We start from the raw sequence: 16,918 nt of genomic DNA, 5'->3' as shown, positions 1-16,918 counted from the left end.
AACCCTGTGTCACCGGGGATTGTAGTCTTGGGTCCTGGGGCCAAGCCTGCGGGGCCTCCACGGGGGCTGGTGTGACGGGGTCCCCCTCCCCAGGAAAGCCTGCGGGCCTACGCTGCCAACGTCTACACCTCCGTGGTGGAGGAGCTGATGCTCCAGAAGCATCGCCGCTTCATCGCCGTGGAGCAGGAGTACTTCCGCCTGTGGTGGGACGGCATCGCCTCGGACAGGCAGAAACGCCAGGTACCGCCGCTTGCAGGGGCCTCCTCGGGGGCAGGGGTGACGCCCGGGCCGGGAACCCCGGTGGCCGGGGCTGTGTGGCCTGAAGCTCCCAGACCAGGCCCACTGGGCACTTCACACGGCTTGTTTAGGTCAGGGTTGTGCTCAGCCCCAGCCCACAAGACAGGTTTGGTTTCATCCGCCTTTGTGGCTGGTGGTGTGAAATGGAGCTCTGGCAAGTCAGCCCTGCACTCAGCTGGCACGGAATGGGGTCGCTTCGCACCCCACCTGCCCCTTCACCTACCATCTGCATGACCCCGTGGCTCACAGCTGACCGCCCTGCCCAGGGTGCCCCAGACCCTGCGTCTAAAGTGGGCCGCAGAAGGCATCACGGGGTGCGGGGTCAGAGAGGCCCTGACCACGGGGTCAGCCCGGGACCCGGTTCAGTCTCAGGCAGGGGTGTACTCTGTGCAAATGGGAATGACCTCCCCCTCCTCAGAGCGGCCGGGCCCAGATGAGTACCTTGGAGGACACTGTGGACCTGGTGCCCTCCCTGGCATTCACCTTCCTTCAGAACAGTCACTGACCGTGAGAGTAGGGAGGTGAGAGACGCGCCCAAGGTAGCAGAGCTGAGAAGGTGGAGGGGAGAGTCCACGGGTCCCACCTGAGGGATGTCTTGAACCTGCAGCCTGTGGAGTCATGAGGACGAGCCTCGAAAGGCGGCGCTGGCCACGTGCCAGGTGCCGGCCTCTACTTCTTACACTCCACGTCACTGCGTCCTCCCAACAGCGTGTATGGTAGGGATAGTTACTCCATGCTGCACAGATGGTTCCGGTTCAGAGAGGGCAGGCGAGTGCCCTGTGGTCACACAGCTGATACGAGATGGGTGGGACACTGACCAGGGCAGGTCTGAGTGAAGCAGGTCTCTCAGGGTGTCCAGGGGGCGGGTTGCCCCCTATGTGAACACCCCCAAACACAACTCTCTGTCCCCTCCCCTCAAAGAGAGATGTGACCCACCAGAGACCTGGGCAGACCACCCATGGCACAGCTCCCCAGAAGCAGGGAATTTTGTCTACTTTGCTCCCATGAATCCCCAGAGCCTGGGCAGTGCCTGGGATGTGGTGGGTGCTCCTGGAAAACAGTACCCAGCGGGAGCCCATTCAATCCTCCTGGAGTGAATAATCAGGATCCCTGAGGGTCCTGAAAGCAAAGGCAAACTACAGCCTCCAAACAGCTCTCTGGACCCACGGCCACTGTCTTTCCCTCCCATCCATGTCTCCATCCCTCCATTCCTCCGTTTATTTTAAAAATACTTATCAGCCAATCACGAGGCAATGCAAGCAGGAGGATACTCTCCAAAGTCCCTGACCTGTAATCCCCGAGATGATCCAGCCGATCAAGAGGACATAGGGGCTGAGGAACTGTTGGGAATACAGGACAATGATGAGACGTGACAGGGAAGGCAGGACCTGATCCTGGACTGAACCCTGCACCAGAAACAGGGTGTTAATTGAACAACTGGGAACACTTGGATGAGGTCTGGATTAGCTACAGTGTTGCATTAATGTTAAATGTCCTGATTTTGAGAATTATACTATGACTATAATTACCCTGTTGGGACAAAACACACAGTGAAGGAATAGGGGGCAGGCATGATATGTCTAACCGGTACTTTCAAAGGCTTAGAGAGAATCCTACCAGGTTATAAGCAGATTGGGGAGCACCACGGCAAATACGTAAAGCAGGATATCCATGAACGAATGTGGGGAAGGAATACATGGGAGCCATTTGCACAATTCTTGCAAGTTTTTGGTAAGTTTGAAATGATTTCAGCAGTGAAAATTTAACCGATATAGATACAAACTTGGAGACAGAAAGGTAGGCATGAGGTTGATACAGAGGTAGAGACGGACACAGAGATGGAAGTAGAGAAGGAGGTAGAGACGGACACAGAGATGGAGGTGGAGAAGGAGATAGAGACGGAGGTGGAGAAGGAGGTGGAGACGGACACAGAGACGGAGGTGGAGATGGAGGTGGAGACGGACACAGAGACAGAGGTGGAGAAGGAGGTGGAGACGGACACAGAGATGGAAATAGAGAAGGAGGTAGAGACAGACACAGAGACGGAAATAGAGAAGGAGGTAGAGACCGACACAGAGACAGCGGTGGAGATGGAGGTAGAGACGGACACAGAGACGGAAGCAGAGAGGAGGTAGAGAACAAGTAGAGACAGAGATAGAGGTGGACGTAGAGACTGAGGTAGAGACAGAGGTAGAGGTGGACATAGAGAATGAGTAGAGAGAGAAGTAGAGACGGGGGGGACAGGTGGACGTAGGGATGGACAGGGAAACTGACGTAGAGGAAGAGGTAGAGACAGAGCTACAGGTCGAGGCGCGGTAGACTTACAGGTGGAGGTAACCTCGATCCAGTAACAGCCACGGGCCAGGTGCTGGTGTGGCTGGTGGCAGGCAGCGCTGACCTGCTCCTCTTGCAGAATGAACGCACATGAGGGTTTGGGGGAGGCGCCATGGGACACTGGAGACATGTCCCCACAGACCCAGCCCAACTCTGGGGTTCTCACCTGGCTTTGTTCTCTCTGCTTGTCACCAAGGTCCGCCATCTCCTGGCCACAAGACGCCTGGAGTTTGTCATCGGGGGCCAGGTCATGCATGACGAGGCCGTGACCCACTTTGATGACCAGATCCTACAGCTCACAGGTCAGGTCCCCCTTCCCCAACCCCAGGCTCTCCTGGGGCCTCCAGTCAGGCTGGGACTGGGTTTCTGAGCCCCGTGTTCCCCTCTGAGCAGGACACTGTGGCCAGTGGAAGCAGTCATTGGCGAGTGCCATCCTCCTGCCAGTGCCGCTGAGTGCAGGGGTGTGGAGCGTGGACTCGAGAACAGACGGCCTGGCTCTGTCTTGCCTCTGCCCATTCCCAACCCTGTGACCCCGGGCAAGGGACGTCCCCTCACGGGGCCTCCCTTTTCTCCTGGCTTAACTGAGTTTGAAGGCGCTGCCTCCCTCACAGGGTAGTTGTGAGGATCAAATGGGGACAATTCATCAGAGCACACGGAGTGGAGCGCCTGGTCCCAGCAAATGAGCAGTGGGGGTTAGACGCCATCCCCACCATCCGCACCAGGGCACACAGCGCCCTCAGCACCAGTATGGCCACCCTCCCCGCCTCCATACACACGCCCCCTCACCAGCCTCACCGCCACCACCTGCATCCACACACCCCCCACCCCGTCCACACTGACAGCCACAGCACCCAACACACCCCCCGAGTCACCCGCACGATGACACCATCATCACTTCCGGCGCCATCACCACCAGCTGCGCATCCACACAGCCCCATGCACTCCCCACCAAACCACCGCCACCTCCCCTGCCATCGCCACCCCCCCGCCAGCACCTCGGTGACCACAGCACTGGCCCTCCGCCTAGCTCTGAGCTGTCGCTTCGCCGTGACAGGGCCCCCCTGGCTGCCCGCGCGGCAGGCAGGACTGGAGGGGCCTCCCCAACCCCTGCTCTTGACGGCCGCCCACACCCCCCTTAGTCTGAGACCCGACACTTCTCTGCGGGGAGAGCCATCTGCCCCAGCCCCTCGGTGACCAGGGAGAGCGGCGTGTGGCCGCCGCCCCCGGGGATGGCAGCCCTCATCCCGCTCGCTGGGGGGCCAGCTCCCCGGCCGGGACCCTCCACAGAGGTGGGACGAGGGGCAGGTGCCCGAGGGAGAGCTCCACCCCCACCCGTCCCGAGTGGGAGAGAGCCCGGCTCGGGTCCGACGCTGGGGCGCCACGGCCGCAGTGGAGGGAAGGGAGGGGTCGGGCCCGGAGGGAAGGACACGGCCGGGACGCCGCGGCCCCTCCCGGCCCGGGTTGGCCACCCCCAGCTCTCGGCCCCGCCCCCAAGCCCCTCCCCCCAGGGTGGCTCTGGGCAGGGGATCCGGGGGTGGGGCCCAAGCTTCCTGCTGCGACTCATTGGCCAGGATGCAGTCGCGTGACCCGAACGGACCTCAGGGGATGCTGGGAATTTACGGCAACACTCAGCTCACAGCCCATTGGCCAGGGTGGAGGCAGGTGCTGTGGAAGGCGGGGTCTCGCTGAGGGGCTCTGCACCTGCTGAAGCTGGGAGGGAGGATGGGCTTCTGCCAGTCGAAGGAACAGGGGGACGCCGGTCCATGGCACAATTAGCAGTTTCGTTCACTAGTCGCCTGTTCATTTGAGGCTCAGGGGTGCTTTGTGCTGGAGGGCCCGGGAACCTGAGCAGCAGCGACTTGAGCCTTAAGGACATGTCCCGTCTACTACACTGGCGGGGATTGGTTTGGGGTCCCCTTGGGCAGCTCGTTGATGTTTCCCTGAGTCTCATGAGCCTCCCCTCCAGGCCCCAAACGGCTGCCACAGCTCCAGGCATCACGTTGCCGTATATCCCCGCTCAAGTCAGGAAAAGGGACAAAGGGACATTCGTCCTGACTCGCTGTTTGTTTTTTTTAAGAGTTTTATTTTTATTTATTTGACAGAGAGAGACACAGCGAGAGAGGGAACACAAGCAGGGGCAGTGGGAGAGGGAGAAGCAGGCTTCCTGCTGAGCAGGGAGCCCGCCGTGGGGCTCGATCCCAGGACTCTGGGATCATGACCTGAGCCGAAGGCAGACGCTTAACTACTGAGCCACCCAGGCGCCCCTGACTCGCTGTTTTTAATGAAGGTGGGAAAGCTTTGCCCAAAGCAAAGCAAGCTTAATGCACACATCTTTTTGGCTCCAACCGTGGTCCATGCCCACCTCTAGCTTCCAGACGGGCTGAGAAAACGAGTATCTGCCAGAGGGGAATGACCTTGCCATGAGCAGCTGAGACCAATGATAATTCATCCCTTGGGGTGGGGATGGTGTCCCCTGAACAAAGTGAGGCTTCTGTGAGTGCAGGAGAAGGGGCTCCTGAACAGGCAGCAATGAGACCTGCCCTGCTCTGGCTCCCTGTCTTTAGAGAGGGCTGTTCTTTGTACTACCGGCCCTCTCTCCCGGGATGCTGTTGTGCCCTCCGTCATAATCCTGGACCCCACAATCCGCAGGTCTTCCCTCCCCTCCGCTGCTCCCTCCTGGTCTCTTCTGCTTCCTGCTCACCCTCTGCCTCCTCCCCCTGCTGTCCCTGAGGGCCAGGAGTCCCACGCCAGGTCCATGCCCCCTGGCTGGTCCTCATCCCCTCCTGGGTGCATCAGACCCGGACTTCCTCAGCCCCCCACACCTGCCAGCCATCACCCCTCCTGACTCAGCCTGGCCTCTGGTCTGCTCATGGCTCTGTCCAACAGGCCTGGGGTCCTGTGAGATGCAGCCAGTGCCCCCAGGCCTGGGGAGTGAGTGGAGAGAGGCAGTGTGAGTGAAGACCATTCTCTCAGCTCTCGGAGGCCTGGCTTTCTCCTTCAAATGCGGACTGTAGCCCAGCACCCAGAGTTTTCTGACACACCACGTGGGGGGAGGCCTGGGAACCAGAATCAATGGCTGACGCTAGTCTGGGGATTTCTTTGCCCTGCAGCCCTCAACCTGACCTCAGGCTCATGTGGTGGCTCTAACGTCATGAATGAGTAAAGGAAGCATCAGGTGATCCTGGTGTGGCGCCCCGTGTGTTAGGATCTCTTACAGCACAGCCCGGGATGACGCTCCAGTCCCCTGGAAGGGCAGGGGCCCTGAGTGAGCAGGCGGCGAGGGGCCACCCTCCTGGCACCAGCAAGGCGGTGCTCTCTTTGCAGAAGGACACGGGTTCCTGTACGAAACCTTTGGGATCCGGCCGCGGTTCTCCTGGCAAGTCGACCCCTTTGGTGCCTCTGCCACGACCCCCACCCTGTTTGCCCTGGCGGGCTTCCACGCCCACGTCATCTCCCGGATCGACTATGACCTGAAGGAAGCCATGCAGAAAGCGCAGGTGGGTCATGGGCCACATGCACTGCTGCCTCTGGCCACAGCCTCCTTCCCTCTCTGTGCAGGGCATGTTCCCAAGCCCCGGCACTAACGAGTTTTCTCTCCGGGTAAGGGGGTCTGAGACCAACTTTAGCCACGGCCAGCAGCTGTAGACGAAGGCGGAATTGGGCTCTAGCTGGGCAAGAGAAGCAACATCCTACTGAGCCCCACCACGGGCCACGCTGCGCACTGAGCTCCCTTCCCGCGACAGCTCATTTCTCCCGCAGCTGACTCTGTGAGCTGCGTGGGGCTGGGAGGGGCCCTCCCAGTTTCTCAGGTGCAGAAACCGAGGCACAGAGGATTCAGGGAACATGCACGTGGTCCCAGAGCCAGTGCTTAATAGAAGCAGGATTTCTCCCTGCTTTGTGACCCTGACCGTGTTCTAACCATGAGAGCAATGAAGAAACAGACCACAGGCTTAGTGAGAGGTGAGCAGCTCCCTGTGCCAGGAGGTATTCAAGCAGAGCCAGAATGAGCTTCTCTTGCAGGCCTTGGCAGAGACAGTGATGCTCGGGGGGCGGGGGGCTGCACGAGCAGGCTGGCTCCTTCTGGAGGGCAGTTTCCACCACCGTACATGGCAGAGGGAGTCTAGATCAGTCAGCAGAGAGGATGGAGTCCTGAAGCACTGAGGGAGACCCGGGGCGGGGGGCTGGGGGAGGCAGAACCAGGGCAGCTGTGTTGCCCCTGGGCCCTCACTCTGTTCTCTCGGGGTTTGCAGGGGCTGCAGTTCGTGTGGCGAGGGTCCCAATCCCTGTCCGCTGAGCAGGAAATCTTCACGCACATCTTGGATCAGTACAGCTACTGTTCGTGAGCACCTTCCCTGGGCGGCCCCTGTTCTAAGCACTCTCCCTGTGTTACCTGAGAAACCATCACCCCCTTGGCAGATGCTCTGAGTGCTCCAGCTTACACAAAGAGAAACCGAGGCAGGGCCACTCAGCCCTGTTCCCATGGTCAGCAGTGGCGGGGTCAGGTTGGCTCGGGTGGCCGGCTCCCAAGCCTCCACATCGTGGGAGCAGCCAGCCTGTGGGCTCCTGGGGGTGGGCGGCCCTCGGTTCAACGTGCTCTGGCCCTTCCTGCCTGGGAGGCTGTGGGCAAGCGGCTTGCCCGTCCTTGAGCAGGAGAGATTTAGCGGGCAAGGTGAAGGGCAGCTAGCAAGAACGATGCCAGACACGGACTTCAGGACCGGCCGTTCCTGTTAGTCAGGCCCCGCTCTGTGCCAAGCCTGAGTCCAGGGTTTTCCACTGATGTCTTTTATTTATCCTTCATGACAACCATCAGGACATTTTATGGGTGAGGAGACAGAGGCTCAGAGGATCCAAGTGGCGGCTCCTGGCACCTGGCTCGGGATCCCCCTATGTCACCCCGTGTTGCCCTGGGTGAGCAGGGAGGACCCTAATAGGGGCATCCAGACCCCCAGGATGGATCTTTGGGGTCTCTGTCGTGAGGACCAAATTGGAGCCCGAGGCAAAGGGAAAATCCGGAATACTGTCCTTTTCCTTAGGGGAATGTTGTGATTCTGTTCATGGTGATTTATTTTGCATTAAGTCTGAGTTTTGAAATAGGACACTAACTTATCTCTGTGTCCCCTACTGAGACTCAGCACCGGCTAACCATTCGCCCCCAGGGCACGGTGCCTCTCTCGCCTCACCCTGCCCCAGCCCTGCTCGGGGCCTTGGACCCAGGTCTGATGGGCACCGAGGTGACCCCAAGGATCCCTCGATGAAAGGATCCCCTGAGATCCCCAGGGGTGAAAGTGGGGATGCACAGGCTGTGGGCTCCATGTGGCGGCCGAGGCAGTGTGGACCCAGGGAAGGGGCCGTGTTCAAGGCCCCACAGCTGGCGAACCATGACACGTGGATTTGAGCCCCATCTGTCTGCAGAGCTCTTGTGGGCCACCGTTGAGCTGCCCATCATACAGGTGGGAGAAGGAGGTCATCTGGGTGGCTCAGTCAGTGAAGAGTCTGCCATCAGGTCAACAGAGAGGCCGAGCCATCCCAGTGAAATCAGGCTTCCTGCTCAGTGGGGGGTCTGCATCTCCTTCTTCTTCTGCCCCTCCCCCAGCTTGTGCTCTCTCACTCACTCACTCTCTCAAATAAGTAAATAAAATATTTTTTTAAAAAAACAAGTGGGAGAACAAAGCCTGAGCACCGGTCTGCACTCCCTGAGCTGCAGGGGTCCGGCTGCACCCTGCCTGTCCTCCTGGACCCCAAGCTGCCTTCCTTCTCAGGGTGGGGTCAGCTAACCCTTCACTCCCCTGCAGGGAAGGCTTTCACTGGGATGGCTCGGCCGTCTTCCCGGAGCCTCCCCCGCATAGGAAATACCTGGACATGACTGAGCCTGTCAGTGAGAAAAACATCAGATACTATGTCAATCTCCTTGTGGACAATGTGAAGAAGCAGTCCGCCTGGTTCCGGACACCGCATCTCCTCTGGCCTTGGGTAAGGCGGGGTCCCAGGCCCCAGTGTCCCCAACACAGCCCTGCACTCTTGTCCAGTCTCAGCCAAGCAGGCTCTTCCAGGGGCCGGGCCAGGCTGCCATCGTCAGCCCCGGGCCAGTGCCTCTTCCCTGCACACCACACAGCCTCACCCCTTCCTCCAGCTCCTCCCACCTCCCAGGACTCCCCCAGCCTCTCCCACCTGAAATACAGCCCCTGGCCCATGCCAGCCCTCAGCTCCACTCAGCTCCTCCCTCCTCCTCTTCCTCTCTCCGTGTTGGGGTGTGAGGCCGGGACGGGAATCCTGGCCCCCTGCTCCGTCGCTGTGTGCCTTAGCCCCTCTGGTCTCAGTTTCCTTATCTCTAAAGTGGGGATCATGACAGGCCCTGCCTCAGAGGCTTGATCTGAGACTGACAGGAGGCATGCCCCGTGAAGGTGTCAGACACGGGACGTCCTCCTCCTCCTCACCATCATGTGCAGAGCTAACCTTCACTGAGCACCTCCAGGGCACCTGGTACCTTCTATGTGGAATATGTCTCATCCACTTAATCTGCCCCATGGGCCTGGGACGCAGGCACTGCTGGGATCCCATTTTGAAAATGAGGGAACTGAGAACCAGAGAGGTCAAGGGATCATCCTAATGCTGCACAGCAACAAACAGGGCAGCTGGGATGGGGATGGGTATTTGTGCTCAGAGCCCGGCAGGGCACTCCCTAGCCTGTCTTCTTACCTCTTGACTGCCTTTTTTGTTTTCATGCATCTTTAGGATTTTAGCCATTTTTATTTGTTATTACTCTTTTATACATAGAAAAAGATTAATCAATTAATGTTCAAAGATAAAATTCCCATTGGTAGACACATTAAGTCAAAATATAACTGTATGTGACTTTGTATGAGTCTTAACACAATAATGGAAATTATAAGTAGGCCACAAAGAAACAAAATAATGATGTATTTACTTTCTCAGGAGTTCAGAAATTGAATGTTATTTACAAAGGAAAACAGAAACTCTGGCTACAATGACTTGTGTCCAGATCACAAAACCCTGCCAGTCCCGCTCTGTGCCCTCTGTGGATGCATTATGAGGTCTTCCCAAGTGGCTTCCCGTTCCTGTACAATGTAGTCTGGCCTCACGCACAGGGCATTCCAGTGCTTCCTTTGTGGAGGCAGCTGTCAGCAAATGGGGAGCCCCTGGTGGCAGCCAGTCGTGACTTGGCCCCAGTCTGACTCAGGACCCTTGACTGCAGCAGGTGTATCTGGGGCTGCTGCAGCCCAGAGCCCAGGGGTCTGTGCACAGCTGACAGAGAAGGAACGTGCAGATCGGCCTCTCTCTTCCCATCACTCTTTGTTGTGAGTTCACACCAAAATTCACAGGCGAGATGATGGGGATAGACTCTGTGCATCCATGTCCTCAGGCAGCGCGAGAGCTGATGCCCCTGCTGGCCCATCACACTGGCTGCTTGTAGGACTGATTCGGCCAGGGCTCACCTGCAGATCCCGTGAGAACTCACATTCCTCTCCTGTTTTGTCCATGTGAGGCAGGCAGTGACCTCCCCTGGGAAAGTTCCAGGAGCCAGGAATTGCAGGTGTTTTAGAGAAGCGATCAGAGCTGGCGGGGTGCTGCTAGGGTGCAGGCCATGGTCCAAGGTGCCCATGCAATGCATTTGAACCACTTCGCCCAGACTCATGCCCTGACTTCTGCAAAATGTCGACAAGGACACCTGAGAATTACCACGACTATCTGGGAGGAACTTGTGTCAATGCTACAGCTCTTTCTCTTTTTTCTTGCTTTCGTTCTTTTTTTTTATTTTTAAAGATTATTATTTATTTATATGTGAGAGAGAATGAGAGAGAGAGCAAGCACAAGCAGGGGGAGTGGCCGGCAGAGGGAGAAGCACGCTCCCTGCTGAGCAAGGAAGCCGTTGTGGGACTCCATCCCAGGACCCTGAGATCATGACCTGAGCTGAAGGCAGATGCTTAACCAACTGAGCCAGGTGTCCCGCTCTGTTTTTTATTGAGATAAAATTCACATATCACATGATGTTCGTTTCAGGCATGCAACATAAGGATTCCATATTTGTCTAGGTTGCAAAATGATCCCCGCAGTAAGTCTACTTAACATCCATCACCATACACAGTTACAAAGTATTTCTTCTTGGAATGGGTACTTTTCTTTAAAAAAATTTTTTTATTATGTTAGTCACCATTCATTACATCATTGTTTTTTGATGTAGTGTTCCATGATTCATTGTTTGCGTATAACACCCAGTGTTCCATTCAATACGTGCCCTCTTTAATACCCATCACGGGGCTAACCCATCCCCCCACCTCCATCTCCTCTAAAACCCTCAGTTTGTTTCTCAAAGTCCATAGTCTCTCATGGTTCATCTCCCCCTCTGATTTTCCCCCCTTCATTTTTCCCTTCCTACTATCTTCTTCTTTTTTTTTTAACATATAATGTATTATTTGTTTGAGAGGTACAGGTCTGTGATTCATCAGTCTTACACAATTCACAGCGCTCACCATAGCACATACCCTCCCCAGTGTCTATCACCCAGCCCCCCCATTCCTCCCACCCCCACCCCTCCAGCAACCCTCAGTTTCCTGAGATTAAGAATTCCTCATATCAGTGAGATCATGTGATACTTGTCTTTCTCTGATTGACTTATTTCACTTAGCATAATACCCTCCAGTTCTATCCACGTCATTGCAAATGGTAAGATTTCATTCCTTTTGATGGCTGCATAATATTCCATTGTATATCTCTACCACATCTTCTTTATCCATTCATCTGTTGATGGACATCTAGGCTCTTTCCATAGTTTGCCTATTGTGGACATTGCTGCTATAAACACTGGGGTGCACGTACCCCTTCGGATCACTACCTTTGTATCTTTGGGATAAATACCCAGTAGTGCAATTGCTTCATCATAGGGTATCTCTATTTTCAACTTTTTGAGGAACCTCCATACTGTTTTCCAGAGTGGCTGCACCAGCTTGCATTCCCACCAACAGTGTAGGAGGGTTCCCCTTTTCTCCAGATCCTCGCCAACATCTGTCGTTTCCTGACTTGTTAACTTTAGCCATTCTGACCTGTGTGAGGTGGTATCTCATTGAGGTTTTGATTTGGATTTCCCCGATGCCGAGTAATGTTGAGCACTTTTTCATGTGTCTGTTGGCCATTTTGATGTCTTCTTTGCAGAAATGTCTGTTTATGTCTTCTGCCCATTTCTTGATTGGATTAGTTGTTCTTTGGGTGTTGAGTTTAATAAGTTCTTTATAGATTTTGGATACTAGCCCTTTATCTGATATGTCATTTGCAAATATCTTCTCCCATTCTGTCGGTTGTCTTTTGGTTTTGTTGACTGTTTCCTTTGCTATGCAAAAGCTTTTTATCTTGATGAAGTCCTGATAGTTCGTTTTTGCTTCCCTGGCCTTTGGTGATGTTTCTAGGAAGAATTTGCTGTGGCCGAGGTCGAAGAGGTTCCTGCCTGTGTTCTCCTTTAGGATTTTGATGGATTCCTGTCTCACATTGAGGTCTTTCATCCATTTTGGGTCTATTTTTGTGTGTGGTATAAGGAAATGGCCCAGTTTCATTCTTCTGCATGTGGCTGTCCAATTTTCCCAACACCATTTGTTGAAGAGACTGTCTTTTTTCCATTGGACATTCTTTCCTGCTTTGTTGAAGATTAGTTGAGCATAGAGTTGAGGGTCCATTTCTGGGTTCTCTATTCTGGTTTTTTTTTTTAAAGATTTTATTTATTTGTCAGAGAGAGAGAGAGAGAACGAGCAAGGGGAGGAGCAGCAGAGGGAGAAGCAGGCTCCCCACTGAGCAAGGGACCCGGTGCAGGACTCGATCCCAGGACCCTGGGATCATGACCTGAGCCCAAGGCAGACGCTTAACCAACTGAGCCACCCAGGCGTCCCTCTATTCTGTTTGTTGATCTGTATGTCTGGCTTTATGCAAATACCACACTGTTCTGAGTACCAGAGTTTTATAATGTAGTTTGAAATAGGGAGTGTGATGCCTCCAGCTTTGTTCTTCCTTCTCAAGATTGCTTTGGGTCTTCGGGATCTTTTGCAGTTCCATACAAATTTGAAGATTGTTCTATTTCTGTGAAATATGCCATTTGAATTGTAACAGGGATTGCATTGAATCTGTAGATTGCTTTGGGTGGTATGGACATTTTAACAATGTTAATTCCTCCCATCTATGAGCACAAGATATCTTCCATTATTTCTGTCTTCTTCAAGTTCTTTCATCAATGTCTTATGGTTTTCAGTGTACAGGTCTTTCACCTCCTTGGTTAAACTTCTTCCTAGGTATTTTATTCTTGTGATGCAATTATACATGGGGTGGCTTTCTTAATTTCTCTTTCTGATAGTCGATTATTAGTGTACAGAAATGCAACTGATTTTGCATGTTGATTCTGTATCCTGCCACTTGACTGAATTTGTTCATTAGTTCTAACCATGTCTCGGTGGAGTGTTTCAGGCTTTTTATATGTAATACTATGTCATCTTCAAATAGTGACACATTTACTTCTTCCTTTCCCATGTGGATGCCCTTTGTTTCTTTTCCTTGCCTACTTGCTCTGGTGAAGCCTTCAAACGCGATGTTGACTAAAGGTGTAGAAGGTGGGTATCCTTGTCTCGTTCCTGATCTCACAGGAAAACTTTCCAGAGTCCCAATATGGAGTACAATGCTAGATTTGGGTTTGTCATAAATGGCCTTTATTATGTTGAGGCATGTTCCCTCCATACTCACTTTTTGAGTGTTTTTATCATCAATGGATGTGGAATGTTGTCAGTTGCTCTTTCTGCATTTATGGAGAGGATCATAAAAGTTTTATCCTTCATTTTATTAATATGGTGCATCTTGTTGATTGGTTTGTGGTTGTTGAACCATCCTTGAATTCCTGAACTAAGTCCCACTCTATCATGGTACATGATCATTCTGACGGAATGTTGACTTTGGTCTGCTAATAACTGTTGATTGTTGCATCCCATGTCCATCAGGGACATCGGCCTGTAATTATCTTTTATGCAATGCCCTTGTCTGGCGTTGGTAACAGGGTAATGTTGTTCCTAGCATATGAGTTTGGAAGTGTTCCCTCTTCTTCTGTGTCTTTTGAAGAGTATGAGAAGGATAGGTATTGATTCTTCTACAGATGTTTTGTAGAATTCACCAGTGAAGCCATCTGGTCCTGGACTTGTGTGGGTGGGAGGTTTTTGATTCCTGATTCACTCTCCTTAGTAGTAATTGGTCTGTTGAGATTTCCTATTTCTTCTTGATTCAGTCTTGGTAGGTAGATATGACAAGGAATTTATCCAAGGTTTGACTGTCTTTTTGAGAGTGACCTCAAGGTCAGTAAATGTGAGTGATAGCTGTTATCACTGTTATTTGTAACTATCATGTCATTAAAATTAATGATGCTGATAATTAGTGATACAGATATGTGTTAAGAAAAGCCCAGAGAGTGAAATAAGTTAGACAGACAAATGCCCATTCTATATATTCTCACTTACATGTGGGATCTAGAAAAACCAAATTGATGGAAATAGGGATTAGATTTGTGGTTGTCAGAGGTGTGTGTGTGGGGAGGTGGGGGAATTGGGTGACAGTGTTCAAAAAGTACAAATGTCCAGGTGTAAGATAAATAAGTACTTGAGAAGTAAAACATGATGGAAGGAAGGAAGGAAGGAATGCCCTTGGGGAGCTGGTTGGGGCTTTTGCCAGGGAGAGTGGGAGGGCCCTTGATGGAGGTGATGAGGGCTGGGCTGGGCTCTGCCCCTGAACTCCAAGGCTTTGCACTGTGTCCCGGCCTGCAGGGGTGTGACAAGCAGTTCTTCAATGCCTCACTGAAGTTTGCCAACATGGACATTTTGCTGGACTTCATCAATGCTTACAAATCCAGGCTCGGCATCACTGTGGAGTATGCCACGCTGGCTGACTACTTCAGTGCCTTGCACGCTACCAATGTCACCTGGCATGTCCGTGAGCACCGAGACTTCCTGCCCTATTCCTCAGGTATGAGCCCGTGCAGGTTGGGGTGCAAATCTGGTGCCACGGAGGGCGCCCACCTAGTGTCTGCTCTGCCCTGCTGAGGAGCTTGTGAGGGTCACTGGGGCCGAGATTGGCCATGCCCCCCACTGCCCCCCATACTCTGTCCCACTAGACATTCTAGGATTGACGGGACACTCACAGAATGGCTCTGTAGCTTCCTATTTCCACATCCAGGAGGCCTTGGCTGCCTTCATGTGGGAGGGCTACAAGGGTATGAGCTTGGTTATAGTCAGGGGGGAGGGGCAAATTGATGTGGGTGGGGTTACAGGTGAAGTTCAAGGACTCCTCTGTGTGGGCGTGGTTACAGCCCAGGCAGAGCTGGATATGTGGGTGTGGGCAGGGTTATGCTGAAGTGGGCGGGGCTACACCAAAGAGGGAGGAGATAGGGCAATGTCCTGCAGGTGTTCAGAATGGGCTTGGCTTGGTGCAGCCCCCCAACAAGAAAACGTTTCTTGGGAGCCTGGACAGCTGCGGTGAGCCCTGGTCCCTGCTCTGAGTCGCTGGGGATTTAGAGCTCAGGCTGCGGAGTGCCCCTGCCTGACCAGGACACTCAGCCTGCTGCAGGAGCTGTGACCACACGGTCTCCTTTCCTGGGGCGGGGGCTACCCTTCCTGGTGTGCTCAGGTCGTGCGGGGGAAGGTCAGGGAATGGAGACGCTGCTCAGCCTGGGTGGAGGCCAGAGCAGTAGGAACAGTCAACCACCTTGTGAGACCCAGCCACCCCCCTCCCCGGGGGGCACCCAAGCCCGTCCCCCCGAGGAGCTTTGGCAGGAGGCATCATGTGTGTGGGTCAGCGCAGCAGCTACGGGATCCCTGGGCTCTCCCCCCTCCCCCCTCCCTGGGCTGCCAGTGGAACCCCACTGCTTGCAGGCTTGTCCCGGTCTCCCCATTGCCCCTGAGTCGCATACAGAGGTCTCTGCCAGCACTCAGGGCCTGTGCCAGCTGGGTGCTGCCTACTTGGCTCCCACCCCCCTTTCCTTCCCGAGGTCTCCCAGGCCCTCGGCTCACAGGCGGTTCTAGGTTTCCCAGGTCCACCCTGGGCTCTCTGGCCCCCATCCCAGTCCTGGTCCAGCCCAGCCTGATCCTCACACCTACCCCAGCCCCTCCCTGGGATCCCCGGGCCATTCCTGGTCTGGCCGGGGCAGGAGTGAGTGGCTGCCTCCAGAGGTGACCCAGGCAGAGCCAGACCCCAGGCCCCAGCTTCCCCAGGTCTACGGGGACTTGGCTCAGGAAGCCCCTAGGCCAGGGAGACTCACGCCAACTGCCAGCCCTCCTCTGTAGGTCCATTTCAGGCCTGGACCGGTTTCTACACGTCCCGCAGCAGGCTCAAGAGGCTGGCAAGGCGAGCCAGCGCTCTGTTGTACGCCGGGGAGTCCATGTTCACACGCTCCGTGTGGCCGGCCCCCCACCAGCACCTGGACCTGGACTGGGCCCTGAAACAGCTCAAGCAGCTCCGCTGGGCGGTCTCCGAGGTAATGGCACACCTCTCAGCAACACGATCGGGTTGGAAACCTCCCGTGCAGTGCGCTTCCCCAGCCCGTGGTCACTAGAGGTCCACTTTCCAAACAGAACACCCAGGGGGCCTGTGGTCGCACGGCAGGCGCATGTGGACATAGTGGTCACATGGCAGGCGCATGTGGACACCGGGCCAAGGCTAGAACCATGGTCTGACAGCCTTCAGCTGGTGGCTTCAGTGGCTTCACAGCCAAATTTACCCAGAGTGCAAAGGGCAAAGAAGAGAAGCATTGGTGTCTACAGTCCTGTGTGGATCCAGTCCCCCTCCGCTGTGTGGCCTCAGGCTTGGGACTTCCCTCTCTGGGCCCTAATTCCCTCCCTGTACAGTGAGAAGCTCGTGCCCACCCCAGGATGGTGGGGCAGCTGAATGTGAGACTGTACATAACATGCTCGGCGTAACCCCATAGCAAGTTGTTCCCAATTTTCTGTCTCCACTCGTCCCCCACTGAACAGACGGGAAAACTGAGACCCCAGAAATCCTGTAACTTGTCATCACCCAGCCAGAAAGGGGCCATGCTGGCCATGGCCTTGGCACACTCAGCGGAAGGGCATTGACGGCAGAACGTGTCACCGTGTGGGGGGTGAAATGGATAGACTTTAGAGTCCATTGGCGTGAGCGGGACACATGGCTTCAGCTGGTGGGGCCTCAGTTTCCCTGTGGGGAAGGAGCTCATCCCACCCCCATTTTGGTACAGAGAATGGAGGGTGCCTGGAGAATCCCAGTGGCACTCACAGGAACA

At 54.7% G+C, this 16,918-nt stretch overlaps 1 protein-coding gene across 1 annotated transcript in view; it reads left to right on the top strand.

Moving 5' to 3' along the window:
* The window catches only part of MAN2B2 (mannosidase alpha class 2B member 2), a 33,510-nt gene that overhangs the window by 2,014 nt on the left and 14,578 nt on the right, over positions 1 to 16,918 (top strand). Inside the window, exons 2-8 of the mRNA XM_064581874.1 lie at positions 94 to 240; positions 2,828 to 2,933; positions 5,956 to 6,128; positions 6,882 to 6,970; positions 8,424 to 8,601; positions 14,430 to 14,628; positions 15,945 to 16,135. Of these exons, the coding sequence (XP_064437944.1) occupies positions 94 to 240; positions 2,828 to 2,933; positions 5,956 to 6,128; positions 6,882 to 6,970; positions 8,424 to 8,601; positions 14,430 to 14,628; positions 15,945 to 16,135 (1,083 nt within the window). The remainder of the gene's footprint in view (positions 1 to 93; positions 241 to 2,827; positions 2,934 to 5,955; positions 6,129 to 6,881; positions 6,971 to 8,423; positions 8,602 to 14,429; positions 14,629 to 15,944; positions 16,136 to 16,918) is intronic.

The sequence above is a fragment of the Mirounga angustirostris genome, unplaced genomic scaffold (assembly GCF_029215605.1).
Source record: "Mirounga angustirostris isolate CCGP_5_RB_7025 unplaced genomic scaffold, mMirAng1.0.hap1 SCAF_2, whole genome shotgun sequence".
Lineage (NCBI taxonomy): Eukaryota > Metazoa > Chordata > Mammalia > Carnivora > Phocidae > Mirounga > Mirounga angustirostris.
The sequence above is the reverse complement of the archived record's forward strand: the minus strand, read 5'-3'. Positions and strand labels throughout refer to the sequence as shown.